The 22564-nt window shown below is 39.5% G+C and overlaps 1 protein-coding gene across 1 annotated transcript in view; it reads right to left on the bottom strand.

The window, feature by feature from the left end:
* Window positions 1-13795: 13795 nt before the first annotated feature.
* The window catches only part of haus3 (HAUS augmin-like complex, subunit 3), a 23306-nt gene continuing 14537 nt past the window's right edge, over window positions 13796-22564 (bottom strand). The window contains exons 4-5 of the mRNA XM_048594132.1: window positions 15609-15837; window positions 13796-14216 (exon numbers count right to left, since the gene is read on the bottom strand). Of these exons, the coding sequence (XP_048450089.1) occupies window positions 13983-14216; window positions 15609-15837 (463 nt within the window). The 3' untranslated portion in view covers window positions 13796-13982. The remainder of the gene's footprint in view (window positions 14217-15608; window positions 15838-22564) is intronic.

Below are 22564 nucleotides of genomic sequence, written 5' to 3'. Positions count from 1 at the left end.
TATTAATTTTATTTACACACTGTCTCTAATCCACTATTAATTTCCTTGGGACCTCTAGCAAGCTAACCTCCTTCTCTACTCTAAATACTGAGGCATCTTATCACAGCTCTTTGGTTTAGCCCAGGCTGGAGGTGCATCAGCTGGTAATCAGCTTGTAGCAATAAGCAATAATGAGATAACAGACAAACATTGGGGTGGTGATAGAAAGCTGAGGATCTTGTTCCAGGACAAAAGATTCAACTTTTCTTAAAAACTGAACAACACAATCTTCAGCAGACATCTGAAATACGGCCTGAGCTCATCGTAATAATGCCACAATTGTTCAGTATCACAAGATAAGTCATTCTAGACCATCTGTTCAAATCCTTTGGGGCAAGCCAATAGACAGCGTGCTCTTTTGTACATTGCTACTGTCTAAAATGCAGGAATGGCCTTGATCTCATAAGCTTACATCAGAGAGGGAACTTAGCCAGGCTTACACAACATGGACACCCATAATCAACACAGAAACAATATGATCCGGATGTTAAATATCTGAAATAAAAACAGAAAATGCTGGAAATGTTCAGCAGTGTGAAGAGCGAAACAGATTTAACATTTCAGATAGATCACCATTCTTTGTGTTGCTGGATCAAAATTCTGAAGCTCCGTCCCTAATAACACTGGAGATAGCAAGAATTGCAGATGCTGGAGTCAGAGTCAACTCAGTGTGAAGCTGGAGGAACACAGGAGGTCAGGCTGCATCAGAGGAGCAGGAAAGTCGGTGTTTCGGGTTTACACCCTTCATCAGGACTGGGGTGCGGGAAGGGTGCTTGGAAATAAATAAGGGGGGGCTGGGGCCAGAGGAAGGTAGATGGGATTGTCATAGGTGGATACAGGTAGGGGGTAGTGGAGATTGGTCAGTGGGAAGGGTGATGCGGATAGGTGAGCACGAAGATGGACAGGCAGTGTCAGGTCAAGGAGGCAGGGATGAGAGGGAGGGTTGGACATAGAATGAGGACGGGGTTGGGAGATTTTGAAACAACAGATGCAGTAGACCAGGTTGGAGGATGTACAGGTGAATCCCTGTCGGATTTGGAAAGATTGTCTGGGGCCTTGGTCGGAGGTGACAGGGGAGGTATAGGGGCAGGTGTAGCACTTCCTGCAGTTGCAGGGAAAGGTGCCTGGTGTGGTGGGGTTAGTGGGAGTGTGGGGCAGACGAGGGAGTCGCAGAGGGAGCAGTCCCTACAAAAGGCAGATAGGGGTGGGGAGGGAAATATCTCTTTGGTCGTGGGATCGGATTGCAGGTGGCAGAAGTGACAGACGATGATGCGCTGGATGTAGAGGTTGGTGGGGCGGTATGGGAGGACCAAGGGGACTCGGTCTTTATTTTTGTTGGAGGGAGGGGGTTTGAGGGCAGAAGTACAGGAAATGTAAGAGATGTGGTTGAGGGCATTATGAATCAATGGAGGGGGTAAGTTGCCCCCTTGAAGTAGAAAGACATCTGGGATGTCCGGGAGTGGAACACTCCTGCTTGGGAGCAAGTGCGGCGGAAGCAGAGGAACTGGGAGCAAGGGATCACATTTTTGCAGGAGGGTGGGTGAGAGGAGATAGAGTCAAGGTAGTTATGGGTGCAGCTGTACCTAAAGCAAATGAATTACATCAGTTCAAGAAGGCAGTTCACCACCACCTTCTCAGGAGCAACTGGGGATAGGCAATAAATGCTGTCCCTGACAGCATCACCGAAATCCTGTGAGAGAATAAATACAAAGCTCTACAGTCTTCCATCAGAATATTTAGCTCCAACTCCAGGAAATCAGGGCACATACAACAAATGCTTTTTGTTATCCTGCCGTACCTCCTTAAGTGTAAACCTGATTTAATAGAAGGACATTTATTTTGTGCATTTGTGGAAAAAAAATCAAAGTTGGCTCACTAGTGACCCCTTGTGACAACTCACAGCATTTATTGTCTCCAAGGTTTTGCATTCTCCTCATATGCTCATATCGAATGGCTTTGATAATCTGCTGAGCCTGTGTAGATAACTGCTTGCAGTAAAGATCCAATCCAGCACACCAGTTATGAGACTCTCTGCTCGCCATCTTTTAACCTAGATGCTAACCAAACAGAAACAGAAAGTCATAAATGCTAACTGTTCTCAGATTTTTAAGATTCCTTGCTATTTTATGCATTGACACGACTCCAAATACTCCAAAAATCATTCTTTCCTTAAGCACAAATTGAAAGTTGCATTTATTACTCAACACAATACATCTCACCGATAATCCTTCAGTTTAATTTATATCAAAAGTTAACATTTGAACTGACTCATTAGTAACTCAAAAATTGTCTTTTCCTATTTAGTTATTGGACCATGTTCTTTTAATAACTTGAATTAATCAAGATAAATAAGACACTAAGGCAAATATCTGGCCCAAGTAGCTGAATCACAATAGGAAATAGAACAATTTCTAAGAATATCCTAAACACCCTATAAAATTTCATGTACATCTATAAAACACAGTTAAAACAATACAAGCACTGATGAGGAAAATCATTTTAATGCTTTACAAACTGGTTCCTTTCTGATTTCTTTAAAATTATAAAGTTTAATTAGCATATATACCTGTGCTAACATTGTTCAAATTATTAAATAATATATGTTCAAATTATTGAAAAATGCTAAAGGGTAGAGAATTTTTTCAGTCACATAGGAGGTGTTAGAATGGTTACAGTAGACCATTTAGGACAGAGATGAGAAGACATTTCTTCACCCAGAGTGGTGAGTCTGTGGATTTATTACCACAGGAAGTAGTTGATGCCAAAACATTGAATGTATTTAGAGGCGGCTACATATAGCACTTGGGGCAAATGGGATCAAAGGTCATGGGGAGAAAGCAGGATTAGGCTGTTGAGTTGGATGATCAGCCATGACCGTGAAGAATGGCAGAGCAGGCTCAAAAGGGCCAAATGGCCTCCTCCTGCTTCTATCTTCTATGTTTCTGTCTTATGGTGCAATGGGTAGTGTTCTCTACCTCGAACTCCAGGTTCAAGTTGCACCTCAGAAGCTGATGGCCAAAGAAGGTGCCATGATGTGACCAAGCAACCAAATTATAAAGTCTTCTGATACACAGATGACAAGAGTGGGAGTGTTCCCTGGCCAGCCAGAACCACGTAGAGGGCATCATCTTCCCCACATTGAAATATTCCACATGCAGGGTCTTTCCACAAGCAAAGGTCTTCATCACTTTAGCTCATTTGGCTGGACTGGTCTGTAATGCCAACAAACACTTGTGATGCCAATGTCTGAGGTTACCATGAAGGAATCTCCTTCTCGGCGTCTCCCTTCACCTGAGAGCAACCCTATTGTCTGCTAACACTATAGTGACTTTACCCTTATTAATCACCAAACTGCGTCTACCCAGCATAATCCCTCATAAAGAACATGAGCCTGAATGTGTTAAAAAAAATCTGAAAAACAATTCATGATTAAGAACATAATCAGTATTTTTTTTAAATATTTTTAATTGTGCCTTACAAAATAACTAAAAACTTGCTAGCATTATCAAAACCAATTGAAAACCGTAAAGTATTTTCTGGGTCTGTACACAATATTCCTTAATAATATCAGAGGCAGTTCTTTTATTACCGACTAGCAATAATCATTAGTAACTAAATCCACCAAGATTGTCACAGAAAGGGATGAAGCTATGGACTTGCTTTTGCTGAATAAGACTCCATAAATAATTTCAGGAAGTATCATTACCATGAATGGGGAGGTTTGTGTTTGAGGCAAACAGCTGACCAGGGAGCAATTTTTTTCACTTTTATTATGTTAGTTTTAACATTTTTTCCATTTTGACAGAAGACAAAAAGAATATCACCAAACAAATAAGGACAAAAAGTACATCACTTTATGATAATAGTTCGACATTAACTATAAACGAGAAAGGTACAAGGCAGGGCCCAGTCACTTAGTCATTCAGTATGGGTCTCTATGTGAAATTCGGCAGGTAGGGAGTGAAATTCAAAGATTAAGAAAGCCAAAATGGCCGGTTCACAAATAAAGAAAGAAGGACAGAGAATCACAAGTACACAACTATGAGGCAGCATGGTGGCACAGAGGTCAGCATTGCTGCCTCATCAACCCAGGCTCCTGGTGCTGTTCTAGCCTTGGGTGACTGTCTGTGTGGAGTTTGCATGTTCTCCCTGTGTCTGCGTGCAATTCCTTCCACAATCCAAAGATGTGCAAGATAGGCAGATTAGCCATGATAGATACTAGGTTACAGGGATGGAGAGGAATGCTCTTTAGAGGGCTGGTGCAGACTTGATGGGCTGAATGGCCTCTATATGCACTGTAGGGATTCTACGTTGATGAGAGCTTACAATAAACATCATTCCCTCTGGTGAGTGAGATTATAAACATATATCATGGACGCAACTGACAATGTAGTGATGATACAAATAAAAATAATCATAACGCATAACAAACATAGAAATTGGCAAAATTAAACTAAAGTATAAAATAATAAAAGGATTGTACAATTAGGTTAATTACTATTTACTTTTACAAATAATTACAATACCAGTCTCCTAAATTTACAGACTAGAAATGAAAGGTCTACTAAAATCTGCATTTTTATTAAAGTCCATAGATATAGATGTTGTCAGTTTGAGTCCATTAAACTCATTTACAAACTCTTTGTAAAATACATTGTGGGGATTGAACTATCTTTAGTCTATTTGTCCTACATCTCATTTGCAGATAATTGACTTTTCTCTTTGATTCCATCATATATTTAGTTTTATGTGGCTGTGTCAAGAGATAGGGAGCAAAGGAATTCTCTATAAACCAAAGTGGATTACTGTGTAAATAAATTTAGACCTTGTGATCAATTCATTCACTCTTTACCATATGCAAATAATTAATAAGTACATCAAACTCATCAGCATCCAAGTTACGAGGATGCAAACAGTGGAAAAAAAGTTGGAAAAAATTTAAAATGCAAAATTTCCAAAAAGATTCAGCAACTTCACACATCAGCCATGACTTATAAGTGTTGTTCAGAGAAATAGCATCCAAAAGGGACAAGGTGAACATACAACTACATAGTAGACCTCTGCTCAAAAGTTAACCACAGAAAGCAGTTCTAGTGCTTCACCTCCTTTTTCAGTGTTTGTATCAAATTAGAAAATACACAACTAGATGTGAATCACAAAAGATGACTTTGTATATTAGCCAAAAGAAGAATCTGAAGGCATTGGAGAAAGTGTAGATGACTACTCATGAGAATAGTTCCAGGGAAGAGGAACTTCAGTTATGAAGGTAAGACTGGAGAAGTTTGGGCTGTTTTCCTTAGAAAAGGTGGGAGAAGCGTCTAAGCCCAAAACGTCAGCTTTCCTGCTCCTCTGATGCTGCTTGGCCTGCTGTGCTCATCCAGCTCTACACCTTGTTATCCTAGAGGATATCTGATTGAGGTATTCACAATCATGAGAGGTCTTGCAGGGTAAGTAGGGAGAAACTGTTACCCACTCATCAAGGGATTGAAAGCAAAAGGACACAGATTAGCAATTGGTAAAAAGAATCAAAAGCATCCCTCAGTAATTTGTTAAGTATGGAATGCACTGCCTGAGAGTACGGTGGAGGCAGATTCAATTAAAGCATTCAAAGGAGAATTAGAATGCTATTTTAAAGGGTAGAACACACCAGGTTATGAGGTAAAGACCATTCGGGTTACAGAATGGTCTCCTTCTTCACTGTAACAATTCTGCAATTTTGAGAAGCAGAATGTGTAACAGGTCATTTGACAATACCAAATACTGTACAGAATGAAAACTAACCACTGCAACCTCTTGAATCAAGAAGTTTTGATGTGACCATTGTCAGATAGAATAGATCAAAATACAATCAAAGCAAGGCACACATCATGTAGAGGCCAGCACAGATTTAGAGACAGGAAATTGTCTGTTCAGTGCCTTCAGACTTTTTTAGGATTGGTCTCACAGTGGTCTTTGAAAATGCATCAACAGTTCTACAAAAGCATGACTACTTTAACTAATAAAATGAAACTGGAGAATGGCTCAGGAAGCAATAGTGAGGGCAGTGCGCAATCGAATCTGCGAATGCAGCCAGGAAGCTATAATATGTGCAAGATAAAATGAGGAAAGCAGCGGAAGGTGTAATTTAGTATACAAGAAAAATGTAATACAAATGCCCTTTGCTGAAATAACTAAAAGTGAAATGGAATTAGATCTATTTGTTAATAGATGACAGCAGTTTCACATATTTGTTCACTGTTCAGTGGCAAACAAAATAAAACAAGTATTTAACTATAGTGTATTAAGTTTGAAGTTATTTATGATTTCTACAGAGGTGTGGCAAGGCTATGTATGTTGTATCCATATCATCAAGACTGTGCTGAACTACGCATGCCAGTAGTTTCTGTTCATTTACATTACTGACTCAATTCAACCTTACAGAACTTCTACTTCTTCATTTGTATAAACATATACCCAAGGGTACACAATCTGCAACTTACAATTGAAAGTTTTAGTGTACTTATATGAAGAGTTCATACACAAGAATATTGTCCATGGTTGAAACATCACCTAAGGCATTGTTGCCTTCCCTACGAGTCATACAATGCAGAAGGATTCTTTTCAGATCACTGTGCTTGTGGGACAAGAGAGCCTGGGCAGGGGGATAGGCAGTAGATTTTTGGGAGGTTAGGTGAGGAGGAACAAAGGGAGTTAAAATCCTGAAGAGGCATGTTGGCCCTGACATACACAGAACACCTTCCAGAATGGAGGGGAAGTCATCCACATGTTTTCAAAGCAGTACTTTTTAAAAAAAAGAAACACCTTCGCACTCCAACCTGTCTATCCACATCAACCACATTACAGAATGGACAACGTAATATTCGGAACTTATTTCTTGAAGCATGGGTGGCACTGGCAGGGCCAGCATTTTTTTTTGGTGATTTCTAATGACAAAATGGCTTGCTACAGGCCATTTTAGAACACAGTAGATGGTCAACCACACTCCCTAAGGAGTATCTGTGAAGCACGTGTTTTTTTTTTAAAAACAAAAATTGTTTATAGTTGAGGTGGTCACCACTATTGAGATTTATTTGCAATCCCAGACTCAACATTTTCCAATCAACCTGTTCTGTGATATTGTTACATGATATCTGGAACATGTGGGACTTGACCCAGGCCTTCTGCCTCAGAGTAGGGTAGACCATCACTGTGCCACAAGAGCACTCAATTCCAGATTAACTAACCAAATTTAAAAGCAACCAGTCGCTGTGGTGGAATTTGGACTCATCCGCTACATTTTGGCCTCGGAATTATTAATCCAGTGATATTACCACTTTGCCATTCTCTCTCCTCTCCTGTGTTGACCAGCTCAATTGCTTTTTTTTTTAAAAATGGCAATTGGGCTGCCAATTCTGATGCTTGTACACCTGTTGTTTAATGGGGAATGATTCAAGAGCAGTGAGAAGGCAGTGGTATAGCCACTTGTCATGTTTTATTTGCCCCACCAAAACCATAGCTGGGAGGGTCTATAAAATCTTGCCCAATGCTCCAGCCCAGGCCTAACTAGTCAATTAGGTGCCTAACTAGTCAATTTTTGAACTATGCATTTCCATTTAAAGCACAAAGGATCCCATACCAATAGCTTAATTAACTTGCTCAGCCACCTCCAAGGGTCTATCACTGTCTGATCTTGCATGCTTGCAACTGTATCATATAGTTTACATAGTATCATCTACTCTGATGCAGGGTTCTCCTACAGACTTAGCAAGTTTCAGCTCTTGCATCTTGTCCCAATTTTCATTCTTGCAAAAGCTTGCACACCTGTAATACATTACAGCCAGATTTATTCTAGGGTGTACTTTTGAAACAAAACTACAAAATGGTGACATTTTTGTCACTTTAGATGGGAAACATCAAGAGTGCACCAGCACAAGATAGCACCTCATCTCTTTCAGTACTTTTATCCCCCACACCAGCATCAGTAAACCAGCCATGAGAGGGCATCAACACACCGACAAGTACAAGAAGCAGTCTGCTCCCTCAATGACCAAGACTGCCATCAACAACTCAAACTGAAGCACAGCAATAATTTGTGCACAAAGGAAAGAAAATTAAATTGCTGGGCTAGTGACTGATAGCTTAATTGCATATTAAAATGCAGCACAATGACCATTACAAGATGATCTCTATATTAGACTGGAACATAGCAGACACATATTAAAGGTTGAGGGTACTAATTACTTTGCCTGCTACACAAGTAGCTATTACATCTTCTACAAGCTCATCTGAGATAGGGTGGTGTAGTGGTAATGTTCTGGGGACATGAGTTCAAATCCACCACAGTATAGTAAAACTCAGATTCAACAAAGTCTAGATATTTTAAAAAAATGCTAGGTTAATTCCAACCATGTAAACACCATGAATTGTCATTAATGAACCTAGCTGGCATTTTATGATCTGAAGAAATGTACAGATCTTGTGGTATAATGGCAGCACCCCTATTTATGAGCCAAGAGGCCAGCATTCAAGTCTCACATGCTCCAGAGGGGATCCCAAAGATATTTACTAATCAACCTGTTTAGAGAAGGATAACCATTCATACATCATCTGGCCTATGTGCAACTCCAGGCCCATGGCAAGGTGGTTAGATCTAAACTACCCTCAAACAGCCAAACAAGCTCCTCAGATCCAGAGCAATTAGGAATGGGAAGTAAATGGGGGCCTGGCCAGCATTCCAAGAATGAACATATTAAAATAAAAGACTCCACACTTTCCTTCTCATACCTCGACAACCAAGCAAAACTGCAACTGGATTGTATTGAAATGAATGAGCTTATTTTAAAATAATGTAGCTTATTGCAGGACTAAGGTGCAAAATTTGGCCATTTGGCCCATCATTTAATCTGATAACCATCAACTCCACTTTCCTGCCTTTTTCCCATAACCCTGGATTCCCCCTACTGATCCAGAATGAACCTGGTGAACTTTACTAAATAAAATTCGAAATGAACTGCAGATGCTGTAAAATCAGGAACAAAAACAGAAGTTGCATGGAAAAGCTCAGCAGGTCTGGCAGCACGTGAAGAAAAAAAAAAAAATCAGAGTTAACGTTTTGGGTCCAATGACCCTTCCTCAGAACCTCGGGTCACCGGACCCGAAACTTTAACTCTGATCTTTTCCTTCACAGATGCTGCCAGACCTGCTGAGCTTTTCCATGCAACTTCTGGTTTTGTTGCTAGTGAACCTTGTTTGACTGCCTCAAATGCCACTATATCTTTTCATAAGCAAAGGAACCAAAACTGTTCACAGTATTCTAGGTGTGGTCTGACAGTGATCAGACATCTAACTTACCATTAATTTTTTGGAACCATCTCTCAGTTAAAAAACAAAATCAAGTTTGCAGTAGGGTTTGGTTGGAGCAGTAGCTGTATATAGTCAGAGATATATTGCATGGAAACAGACCCTTCAGTCCAACTTGTCTATGCCAACCAGATATCCTAAATTAATCTTGTCCCATTTGCCAGCATTTGGCCTATATCCCTCTAAACGCTTCCTATTCAGATACCCATCCAGATGCCTTTTAAATGCCATTTCCTCTAGCAGCTCTTTCCACACACACACACCACCGTCTGCACGAAAAAGTTGCCTCTTAGGTCCCTTTTAAATCTTTCCTCTCTCACCTTAAACCTATGCCCTCTAATTTTGGAGCCCCCCATCCCAGGGAAAAGACCTTGGCTTTTCACCCAATCCATGCCCTTCATGATTTTATAAGCCTCTATAAAAGGTCATCCCTCAGCCTCCGACATTCCAGGGAAAATAGCCCGAGCCTACTCAGCCTCTCCCTATAGCTCAAACCCTGGCAACATCCTTGTAAATCTTTTCTGAACCCTTTCAAGTTTCACAACATCCTTCCTACAGCAGGTAGACCAGAACTGCATGCAGTATTCCAAAAGTGGCCTAAACAATCTCCGAACAGCTGCAACATGACCTCCCAATTCCCATTCTCAATGCACTGACCAACAAAGGCAAGCATACCAAATGCTTTCTTCACTATCTTGTCCACTTTCAAAGGAACTATGAACCTGCTTTCCAAGCCACTTTGTTCAGCAACACTGCCCAGGACCTTACCATTAGGTGTTTAGGTCCTGCCCTGATTTGCCTTTCCAAAATGCAGCACCTCAAATTTATCTAAATTAAACTCCATCTGCCACTCCTTGGCCCATTGGCCCATCTGATCAAGATCCCATTGTACTCTTGAGGTAACCTTCGCTGTCCACTACACCTCCAATTCTGGTGTCATCTGCAAACTTTTATGTTTACAGAAACCTATTTTTACACAGCCGAAAAGCACTTTCCAATTCGGAGACAACACTAGGAGGACCTACTTTTTAAAATTTGTTCAGAAAGTAGGCATTGCAAACGAGAACAATATTTTTTGCCCATCCCAATTACATTTGAGGTGGAGCCTGAATTACTTTAACCATTAGGTGTAGGTACATCCTCAATTCTGTTAAGAAAGGAGTTCCAGGATTTTTACCCAGCCAATTAAGGGAACAGTAATACAGTTCCAAAAATCAAGATGGTGTGTGGGTTATTTTCCATCCTTGTCCTTCTGGGTGGTAGAGCTCGAGTTTTTCAGGCAATTTCCACCTTGCTGGGTAAGTGCCAGAGCTATAATATACTAGAATAGCTTGGCTAGGGGCAGGGCTAATTTTGGAACACAGGTTTTCAGTTAAATTGGGACCATAAACTTTGCAGTATCTAGTGCCTTTGGTTTTTCTTGATATCATGTGGAGTGAATTGGCAGTGATAGAGGACCTCAGGAGACAGGCAAATATCGATCATCTACTAGGCCATAGGCTATGCTGGCTGTGAAAGTTTAAAATGCTTCAGTCTTGTCATTTGCATTGATGCGCTGATCTGTCACACCTTGCAAGATAATGATATTTGTGGAGGTTCTTTCTCCAGTTAGTTAATCATCAGAGTCATACAGCACAAGAAAGGCCCTTCAGCCCATTGAGTGTGCACAGATAATAACTACCACTAAAGGCATACTAATCCCAATTTTCTGTACTTGTCATAATGTTTAAGGATATGGAACATTTCAAAACAATCAATATATTTTTAAGAGATTGTAAGGTTTCCGACTTCTACTACCTTCCCAGGCAGTGCATTCCAGATTTCCACCAGCCCAAGTGAAAAAGATTTTTCTCAAAATTCCTTCCATCTCCTGCCCTTTACCCTATTATCCCAACAAAGGGGCACAGCTATTCTTTGCTCACCCTATCCATACCCCTCAATCATATCCCCTGTCCCTCCCAATTATTCTCTGCTCTAAAGAAAACAATTCAAGCCTATCTACTCTCCTTATGGCTCCATTGTTCCATCCAGGCAACATCCTGGTGAACCTCCTCCATAACCCCCTTCATACAGTGAGGTGACCAAAACTGCACACAATACTCCAGCTGTGGTCTAACCAACACTCTGTACAACATCAACATTACCTCTTTGCTCTTGTACTCTATGCCATAATGTTGGTTGTGCCATCACAAAGCAGAAGTAGTATGCAATAGAGCAATTTGACACAATAGTTCTGTGTTGGAGCTTCACTAACTCAAACCGCTTTAGATATGGCTGGTGCTGCTCCTGGTACGCTCTCTTACAGTCTTCATTCAATCAGAGTTGGTTCCCCATCACAAACATCAGTGGAGTGGAGGATATGCCAGGTAACAAAAAGTCTCAGATTGTAACTGAATACAATTCTGCTGGTGCTGGTTCCCAGTGTCTCATGGGTGTCCAGTTTTGATTTTGTAGAACTGTTCAAAATCTCTCCTGTTCAGTACAGTGGTGGTGATGAACTTCATTTTCAATAGGAGGACAGAGCTTTGGCTAAGCAAGGACTGTGCGCTAGTTACTCATACCAATACTTCCTTGAACAGATGAAACTGCAACAGACAGATTGGTCATGCCAACAAGTAGGTTTTTCCCTCTTCTTGGTTTCCTCATCAGCCGTAGTAGACTCAGTACAGCAATTAAGCGCTCAACTAGCTTGGTCAGCTGTTACCAAGCCACAGGTGGCAGCCGACTTTGAAACTCCTCACCCAGAAAACATTTTTTGCCCTGTCACCCTTACTGCTTCTTTCAAAGTCATTTGCTGCAAAGAGGAATATTAATTAATTAGTTCCCCACATTTGTGATAGTAATCAGCAGACTATTTCCTTATCCATGTTTCACTTGATACAAAATGAAACCTCACGGAGTCAGAGTCATGTTGAGGCCTCTCTAGCAATTCCATTCTGACTTACTGCCACTTCTACAGACCCAAGGATAATGAAGGAGTTTAGAATATTGCAAAACTACATCAGGCTGTTCCATGCCTAGCATGTGGAATAGCTCTCTCAAATTTTGCTACTGGTTTTTCCCCAGATGTCAGTAAGGAAGAATTAGTAGGGTTGATGAGTTGGGGTTGCTGTTGTCACTTCCATTGTCTTGGCTGATACTAAGCATTCTGTTTTCATTCCTTTTAAAAAAAAAACTTTCCTTTAGCACCTTGATGCAATCAAGTGACTAGTTCACTATACTTCAACAGTCCAGTTAGCAATGTGGTTGATCTTGTGTGTGTCTGGAGCCATATATAGGTCAGATTAGGCAAGGATAGCCAATTTCCTTCCCCCAATGGTTTTCCTAACAAATTGAAAAATTCATGTTAATTCCTCTGGATTACTAGTACCAACGACATTATCACTACACTACCTGCTCACAAAACAAAACTGTCAACAAAATATCAAGGAAACTGGAGATGCCAAGGTCTGCTGTTGTGGATCTCAAATATTCTTACTGCTGACTGGATTGTCAGAACAAAGTTGCCTCCAGGGATTTCTTTTGGAAATCCCAGACCCGAACAAGTTTCAACCTCTTCTTCTTTGTCTTTGTGCTAGAAGGAATAGAGGCAAGGTTCAAGAAAATTGCATCCAATCGTCCAAAATACTTAAATTAAAACCGGCTCTAAAAATTATAACTGGGCCTTAAAATCATACATAAATATGATAAATACACAATTAGGACAGTCAGAAAATCTTTAGGCTGAAAAATTTCAATAATATTAGAAGCGAAATCAACTGATTACTATAATCTGCAAATTTATTGTCAAAGATGTTAATAAATTAAAGAAATCAAAGTGGTAGCTCAACTCCACCCACAGATTTGCAGGTAATGAGCTCAGTCCTCACACTTCAATGCAGCAATGAAGGAATTCTCACCCATTGGAGTGCTCTTTCAAAATAAGTCATTAAAACATGGCTTCACTTGATCGCCAGACAGATTTCCTCAATGCCAGAGAGTATTGCAAACAAGAGTAGATTTTCTATATGACAACCCAACATGGAGCTCCAAACACTATCAAAATGTAATGGCTGTGCACAAATTAATTGTAATATTTGCTTTTATAACAGCTGTACACTTCAGTCGTTCATTACACACGAAATGTTTTGTGACAGTTTAGGGTACAACATGTGCTGCATACTGCTAATTTTGTTGTACTATAATCACTGAAAGAGACAATTATACATAGATTTGAGAATATAGGAACATCAGAAGTTTTGATCCGACATAATTTACTTTTCTGTGGTTAGTAGTGTAATGTGACAGGATGCTGAAACCTCCAAATCACCACAAGGAGATTCCAGGATTGCATTTTAAGAGTAAATTAAAAATAAAGTATAAACTCTGGTTAAAAAGGCCTGCAATATTTTACACATACGTACAAAACAATTAAAAATAGTGCTAGAATAATATTTTATTAAGAGCATAAAATGTTCAATCAGCATTCACATTTCCCCAGAAACAACTTCTTCCTCCACATTTTTGAATGTTACTATACAACCATCTAGAGGTGGGTTTTTTTCCCCCCCCCCCCAGAAGCATTTAACCATGTGTTAGAGACGTTTTCTGCTTCCTGGCACACATCAGCTCTCTGATCCAATATTCTGAGTGCTAATTTTCCTCTCCAGATTCTCCACAATTGCTTTCAATTTATCAGGGTCTTGGAAGAAATAAACATATAGAACTCTCTCGCCTTGAAGACTCAAGTTGCTTGCCAGAATTTGCCGTTTTGATTTAATATTATCAGCTATATTCCCAATAATTTGGGGCAGTCTCTGCAGTTGACATTCTAATCTTTGAAGAGGTTCTGACAGTTCCTTCAAAATAAACAGACAATAAAAGTTTAGATTGGTATCAGTGAAAACTAATTAAAACACTAATTTTTAAAAAGTGGAAATATGTACTTAAACAGTGTTAGTCCGGTCACATTTTGCTGCTCACTTATCCAAAATGCATTTAGAACTTTCTATAGGTCAATTTGCATGGTCAAACAGAAGAACAGAAAGACAGGGTGTGCACACAAGTATCAAACACTATTAGGTCAAAATGTCTGAAATCTACCACAAACACGGAAAAATTACACCAGTCTTTTCTCCATCCTGTCCCCACCTCAGCAGCTTCTCTAACCACCTAGATTAGGGTCTTTTTTTTTTTAAAAATGATGTTGAATCACATCTACATAGAGAGAGTGAAGCACAAGGAGCAAACTAGTTCCAAGTGCTTGGCTTTGCGAATAATCATGTCCCAGTAGGAAAATGACAATATGCAAACTAAATAGCAGTCAAGTTAGCAAGTTTTCAAAAAATAGTTTAGTAACAAAGTAACATCTGGATGTTCCCAAATAGAGATCAACGTCCTTAAACACTTCTGGTAAAATGAACTGCAATTTATAAACCGATTACTGGTTTTGTTCAGACAAATTATTCTCTCACGGTACTCGGAACTCATTTCAAATTTTCATACAAAATGTACTTTTGAGTATAAGAACCTAACCAACAGAAACCCACAGAATATTCATTGTCAAATTAGTATCTAAATGGCAACAGTACTTCCTTAAATACAGGATTCCTGGTTATTTTTGCATCAACTATTGTAATGAAAATTTACACTTCGCCATAGGAAAAGAGCTAACAAAGTCGCCTGTGTATAAAAACAGGCCTAGGAACAGAAATGGAAATTTCGTTGACACTCTGGGACTTGCTTATAGTTATAAAATATTAAAGTCTAAATGGGAAATGATGGGTTCATTAATATCCAAGCAATGAACCTTATTTCTTCAAAAAATGTTTGTTCTACTTTCAGCATCTATCATTAAAAGTAAACAACTTAACTATCAATCTTTATCCATGACAAAGTCATTGTTTAGGATTCAAGTTTTAAGTTATAGTGTAACTGCCCCTTCCTAAGTTTACTTGGTTGCATAACCATTGGAGTTAGACTCTGTAGAAATTTTGCAAGGTACAGACTGTTGTGATCCGTCTGCAGAATCAATGGATGTATTCCTGATATTCATCCAAATTTTCTGAAACATTTTCATTCAAATCTAGAGAACACTTCACAATGGCTTTTGGATGGAGATATCAAATAACTGTCCCCACCATTTTGCCACACTTAGCCAATTCAACCACTTCTCCTATGCTGATCAAAATTGTACGCACAGACAAACTGAGCATGGTGTTTAGAATTAAATAGATCACATGGAAAGTTACCTCACAATGAAGCAGAAGCTGCTTGGAACTGGAATACATAACACTCCGGAGTCTCTCAATATCGGACTCCAGTGCAGACAAAAGGTAAGAGTGCTCACGCTGGGTTGTTCCCAATTGTTCCTTTAATGAAATAACTTCTTGCTGTAGATTTCTGGCTTCCTGTTCCAGACCACTGAATGTTCTGAACAATTGCTGTTGTTTGTTGTCTACGTCAAAAATCTGACAGAGCCTGAAATGAAGAGATGAAAAGTTTTAGAGGTAATACATATAGATCAGGAGTAGGAAAATAAACCCACCAATTAATTCTGCAGCAAGCAGATTTCTGGTAAGATCTAAATTCTTAAAGTTAATTTTCACATTGCTCCTCCAATGCCAAACCCACACCTACTGCCGCCAACCAGAATAAATGAAATTCATAAAAACTTTTTTTTTTGCCTTTTTCATTGTGGACTGAAATGGTTAGGACTGTTTAAAAAGTAAGGGATTGCTGCACTTTTAAAAGCAAGCTACCTGCACATATTGTTAAGCATTGGTTACATTATCATTTGTTCAACCAGTGGGGTGTAGGGGTGGGGGAATGTTTAGTTGCAAATAAAAAGGGAACCAAGGAGTGTGCATAAAATGAGATTCAGTTGACAGTAAGTAGTTGACCAGTGTGGGGTTTGGTGACCAGCCATAGATGACAAAGGCCTTCAGCCTGTCAACAACTGTGACTGGCTCTCAGGTAGTCAAACAGCTTATTGATATAAACAAAAATACCCAGAGGCCCTACAGTCCTCCAGAAAGGAGGCTGATGGGCATCCTTTACTCTACAGTGAAAAAACACCTAAAGCCTGAAGAACACGCATTTATCTTCCCTCACCAGTTTATGCAACTTGTTACTGTTGACAATAAATCAGAGACTCAAAGTTGCGAAGCTGCCACTCTCTCACCAAGTACTGGTTTGTGGGAGACAAAGATTGAGAAGCAAGTGCCAGAAAGGCAAAGGACCTTCTCAACAAATCTCGTGGACAGAGGCCATTGAACTACCTTCCCAGTTTTTGCCTCAACAAATCATATTAATGTTTCTTTGCACATCTGCAGCTGCGTCCATGTGTATGCTTTTTTTTTTCCCCCTTTATTCATTCACAGGATGAGGGCATCACTGGCTAGGCAGCTTTTATTGCCCATCCCCAATTGTTCAGAGGGCAGTTAAGAGTCAACCACATTGCTGTCGGTCTGGAAGTCACATGTATGCCAGACCAGGTAAGGATGACATCATTGGGTTCTCATTTTTGGTGCAGAACAACATGTACAGTACAAGGGAAAGTAAATAAGTCAAATAACAGGCTCCACTCTAATAGAGAGTAGCCAATGATTACAAGGGTAAAGAAAGACTGCTGATTTACTATGTAGTGAAAGCAATGAGGGGGATGCAGAAAAACAAAACAAAAGAAAACTGAACTTAGAAGAGATTCTTTCCCCCTACATATTTAAGAACAGATTTAAGAACAGCTTCTTCCTTGCTGTTATCAGACTCATGAACAGACCTCTGATATTACAGTTGCTCTTTCTCTGCACCTTCTCTGTAACTATCATACTATATTCTGCATTCCTGAACTATGTACTTAAAGCTTGATTTGTCTAGTTAGCACACAAAACAATATTTTTCACTATCTCAATACATACAAAAATAATAAATCAAAACATGGCACTTCAGTGCAGAGCTGAGGGGTAACTACACAACTGAAGGTGTCACCTGACAAATGAAGTATTAAACACAGTTCACCTTCCTTTTCAGGTGGCCATCACAGAATCCATGAAAAACAGATTTCTCCTGGTCTAACACCATTCTTCCCTCAAAACCATCTACAAAAACAGATTCCACTTGCCATGTATTCTTTTGTTACTTGTGAGACATTGCTCAACATAAAATGGTTTCCACATTTACTTACATACAACAGCTAATCCAGCTTCGAAAGTACTACAACAAATTGGCACTACATCAAAGGCTGTCTCTGTGCATTAATTTCAGCAACTAAAAAGGGTAACTTTACGCTAACCCTCTAATTAAGTTTTGGTTTAAAAAGAAAACATTCTATAGAAGATGAGCTATGTTGTCAGCAGTTATTTTCCAGTATTGCTATGGCTTTACTCACAGTAAACAATGTGGTTAAATCTTGATTACACAAGGAAACAGCCAAGTCAGTCAGTTTGTGGACAATTACAGATGGGCATCAAATGCTAGCCTTGTCAGTGAGGCCTACATCTCGAGAGATTAAAGGAAGACAGTGTTTTTTTACCATGTAATATAATCTCCAGTCATGAATGATAATTGAATGAGTCAAATTGAAGTTTTAAATTAGTGCCAAGAGCATCAGTAGTATTTTAATGCCCGAATTACACAACGTCCTTAAATGTAACTTGTTAAGTTTTGCATTCTCATTGCTCAGGTATTCAATTTTATCTTTTATATTTAAAAGTACTGCACAGAAGGTGCACAGCTTAATGGATATTTTGGTGGGTAGGGAATGTATGCATTTTGTTAGTGCTAAATTGAAAAAGATGCTGGTCTGCAGAATTAATGTTAGCTGAGAATGTCAGCTGGTCCGGCAGCTTGCGACATTTTGACACTGGTTAGTAGATGGATTACAAACTGTTCTGAAGGTGGCCTACTGGGCTTGAAACGTTAACTCTGTTTTCCCTCCACAGGTGCGATCAGATCTGCTGAGCTTGCCAGCAATTTCTATTTTTTAAAATCCAGATTTCCAGCATCCCCAATTCTTTGTTTTAGTTCAGTTCAGAATATGTTTATACAAGAAATTGAAAAGCAATGACAACAGAATAGTGGGATGTGTCAGAAGAGTGGTAGCTTGATCTGGAAACACACAAGATGCTAGGAACATGGGAGTGGAATGCAACCCTGAGGTCTGGGAAGACAGTTCCTGAAGTATTCAGGACAGCAAGGCACAAGGGAGTGTCAATGTAGAAAGTGACTGCAGATTATTGAAGTAGTCAGCTTCCAGAATGTTCCCTACCTAAAAGTTTTTGAAGTATTTGAAATAAATCAGGATCACAAGTACTTTTCACACTGACTGAGCAATATCCTTTTCCTAATTTAGTACGGCATAGCATGGTCTAATGAAACCTGAATGGTTGTACGTGCAATGAAGAATGCTTGTACCCATAAGAAACTGTCAATATGAAATTTTAAAGCAGTTTCATAGGAGTGATCAGTTTACCAGCCCTTATTAGATTTAAAGCAGTGTGTTTCACTGACTTTGGAAATCACATGCACCCAGAAAGACATGCTGCACAGGTACTAACTTGAAAAGTTTGTGGACTTAGTTGAAAACTTACCTGCAGCATGTATTTATTCCAAGATATCACTTCACTAACCAGTAGGTCTACAGTGTCAAAAAGCAATTATACAGGAAATGCTAGAAAGAATTGAAAGGCCAGGCCACGTCTTACATTTTGATGGCAGGTGATCAAAATGAAGTGTTACACAGCACTTTTCTCTCTCTATGAACATTAGAGATCGGGTGAGTATTTTCCAAGTATTTTCTACTTAAGATTTGTTGTGAATGTGCGAGTTAGGAGTTGGACATTTGGATCCTCCCATCTTTGTGACATACGATTTTTATATCTAATGTCACACCAGCACCAAAATTCATATACTATATTATTCATTTGTGTCATAGGCAGACTATCTTTCTGGCTTGACAACAGGTTCTCGTTAGTGGCAAAAACCATTCATACTGTTGCTGCATAGTAATGACCTATGTATCTGGCATCTTATGTCCCACATACATCAAACCACATAATCTGTTCCAAACAAGTAAGGTCCTGATGGCTCCCAAGCAGACTGCACTTGCAAAATCCACAACAATATTCAATATTAGAAGTAATTCTGAAATTGGACAACATTTGCTGAATAGTCTTCAATGTGTAAAGAACAACACAGACAACCAAGGTAGGGTTGCTAGTCAGACTCTGTGTGGCACACTTGCAATTACTGAAAAGTACTTATATTGATACAGAGGGCCCCGTTTTTTGCAGACAGAAAGAACATATACACTGGACTGTTAATCCAGAGATCCAGATTCAAATCCTGCTACGGTGAATGGTGGAATTTGAATTCAATAAATATCTGGAATTAAGAGTCTAATGATGGCTGTGAATCCATTGTCGATTGTCAGGAAAACACCCATCTGGTTCACTAATGTCCTGTAGGAAAGGAAACGCCCATCCTTACCTGGCCTACATGCGACTCCAGACCCATAGCAATGCGGTTGACTCAACTGTCCTCTGGGCAATTTAGGGATGGGCAACAAATGCTGCCTGGCCAGTGACACCCTCAGCCCGTGAATGAATAAAGAATAAGAATATCTATACCTCTTACAATTCAACAAAATAGGCGATGGCCATTCGCTGGTTCATTTTACAGGGTAATGCCCTAACTAACCCAAGTCAACCTTCCTGGCTCAAAAGTTTAACAAGACCTAGCTGTTATATGTCAAATCAATATTAAGAGGTGCATACTTAATGACAACACCTCTATCAATTAGAATCCATTTGCCAACCAATCAGCATTCTCCTCACATGCAGCATAAACAGAAAGAAAACAGAATTAACATTTCGGGACCAGTGGCCCTTCTTCTAACGGCACTCAAAATGTTAACTCTGCTTTCTCTGCAAAGGTGCTGCTAGACTTGTTGAGTTTTTCCAGCAATTTATGATTTTGTTTGATTTCCAGCATCCATAGTCCTTTGGATTTTTGTGCACCATTAAAGTTGGTTTTCCCCTCGAATTGGTATTTTTACAAAATAGTCTGGTGACCACAAGACGAGAAGTTTCAACAAAATGTGTTTTTTCTCAGCAATACTCAAGGTCTCAAAAGTTGAGAAAGTCAACTGAAGAGATCACTGATAACTGGGAACAGGCTGCTCAAATACAGAAGGATTACTTTGGATCAAGGGGCTAGGCAAGTGCAGGTGACTTTCCTCTTGTTAAATTACATGAAAGTGGGAAAGGATAATAACCAATGTTAAAACAAGCCAATTAATGTTTTACTTTAGAACACAATAAGTGACCAAGTCAGGGGCTATTTTAGCAGGCTGCTGACAACCACAGGAAGAGTATTAAGCACTGGAAATAACCTAGAATCACCTAAAAGTGGTATATGTACCATTCATATGATTCTATTAAGAGACATTGAGCACTGGACTGGAAAGCAAGACAAGACTGATAACTGAGATCAATTAGCACGTGTTCAACTTAAAGCAATTCAATGTTCAAGATGTCCTGAGGATATCAGATGAAAATTTCAAATACTGAGCTTGGTACTTTATCAAACAAGGGTATTAAGAAATATAAAGCCAGTGTACCTAAACGGAGACAAGGTACAGATTAACTTTGATCTGAATGAATAATGGAACATGTGAAGGGGGCTGAAGAGCTTACTCTTACAATTTTTTTTTTTTTTTTTTAGAAGGTAAAGTATATTGCCCCTAGTTTCCAAGTAGGCTTAAGAATGGGTCATGTTAGAATCATAAAAACTTACTGCAAAGAAGATTCAATTCAAACAATCATAGCCATGCTGACTCTTTCTGAAAAAGTAGCCCTGTTTAGTCCCATACATGTGCAAGTTCCAAAGCCGCAAGTACCTGGACAGGTGCTTTTAAAGTTAACAAATCAACTTCCACCACTTTAAGTAAGGTGGCCCAGATCCCAAAAAGCTCAGTAAAATGACTTCTCACTTCCACTCAAGCTCTAGGACTTCACCACTATCAAGATTCCAGCATTTTGACAACTTCTAGGCTGCAGTTTAACCTTCCTTGTTTATAGAACAGGCCTCATTTTGCAACCTCATCTCTGGAAACATCCAGATAAATCCCATCTATACCCCTTCCAAGATTAGTACTTCTTTCCTGAAGCATGACACACAGAAACAGCCACAATACTTTAGCTAACCATTTAGCCATTTTCTGAAGAAAGTTCCCAACCTGAAACGTCAGCTTTCCTGCTCGTCTGATGCTGCCTGGCCTGCTGTGTTATCTCTGACTCCGGCATCAGCAGTTCCTACTTTCTCACAATACTTTAGCTAACAGTTTTTGCCTCCGCTCATGTGATTTCTTTGTTTTTATATTCTTTGCTTCCATTTACAAACCTAGGTAGTCCACGTGCTCTTTTCAAACCACGTTACCAAGTTGCCCTGCTACTTTTAAAAGGATATCTATGTAAGGTTTAATTGCTCATCCAGGTTTTTCAGAATTGTACAATTTAAAAGATCCTGCCTTTCCATAGTCCTCTCAGTGCATCACTTCACACTTCTTCACATTGACCTCCATCTGCCATGCTTTTGATCAATTCACCACCTGTCATTCTGAAGCCTCTAACTATCTTCACCATAATCTACTGCATTGTCAAGTTCTGTGCCATATGAAAATTTTTCTGCTTCCTGCACCCATGATTAAATCATAGTATATTTGAGAAAGGGAACCAAAATTAGTACAGAGGAAAAACCACCATAAAATAGCCAGTCTGAAAAATATCCATCTTTCACCCTATTTCTTCCTATAATTGAACCAATTTGTATTTTTAACCGATCAGTTGTCCCTAATTCAATATACTTCCATTTTAATGTGCCTAGTGTGAGACAATTTGTTAAATACCTTCCTAATGTTCACATACTACTGCATTCATTTCCTCTAAGAATTCTGTCAAATTGGTTATAACATAATTTGCCTTTAACCTTTGACAAGGCTCTGCATGGGTAGATCGATTTTAGTAAAGTTAGATCACATGGGATTCAGGGTGAGCTTGCCAATTGCATATAAAATTGGCTTAATGGCAGGAAACAGTGGTGATGGAGAGTTGTTTTTCAGACTGGAGGCCTGTTATGAGCAGTGTTCCATACAGATTGATGATAACAAGGTGTAGAGCTGGATGAACACAGCAGGCCAAGCAGCATC

The sequence above is a fragment of the Rhincodon typus genome, chromosome 3, assembly GCF_021869965.1.
Source record: "Rhincodon typus isolate 14 chromosome 3, sRhiTyp1.1, whole genome shotgun sequence".
In the NCBI taxonomy this organism is placed as follows: domain Eukaryota; kingdom Metazoa; phylum Chordata; class Chondrichthyes; order Orectolobiformes; family Rhincodontidae; genus Rhincodon; species Rhincodon typus.
Note: the sequence above shows the minus strand (reverse complement) of the source record. Positions and strands in the feature narration are given on the sequence as shown.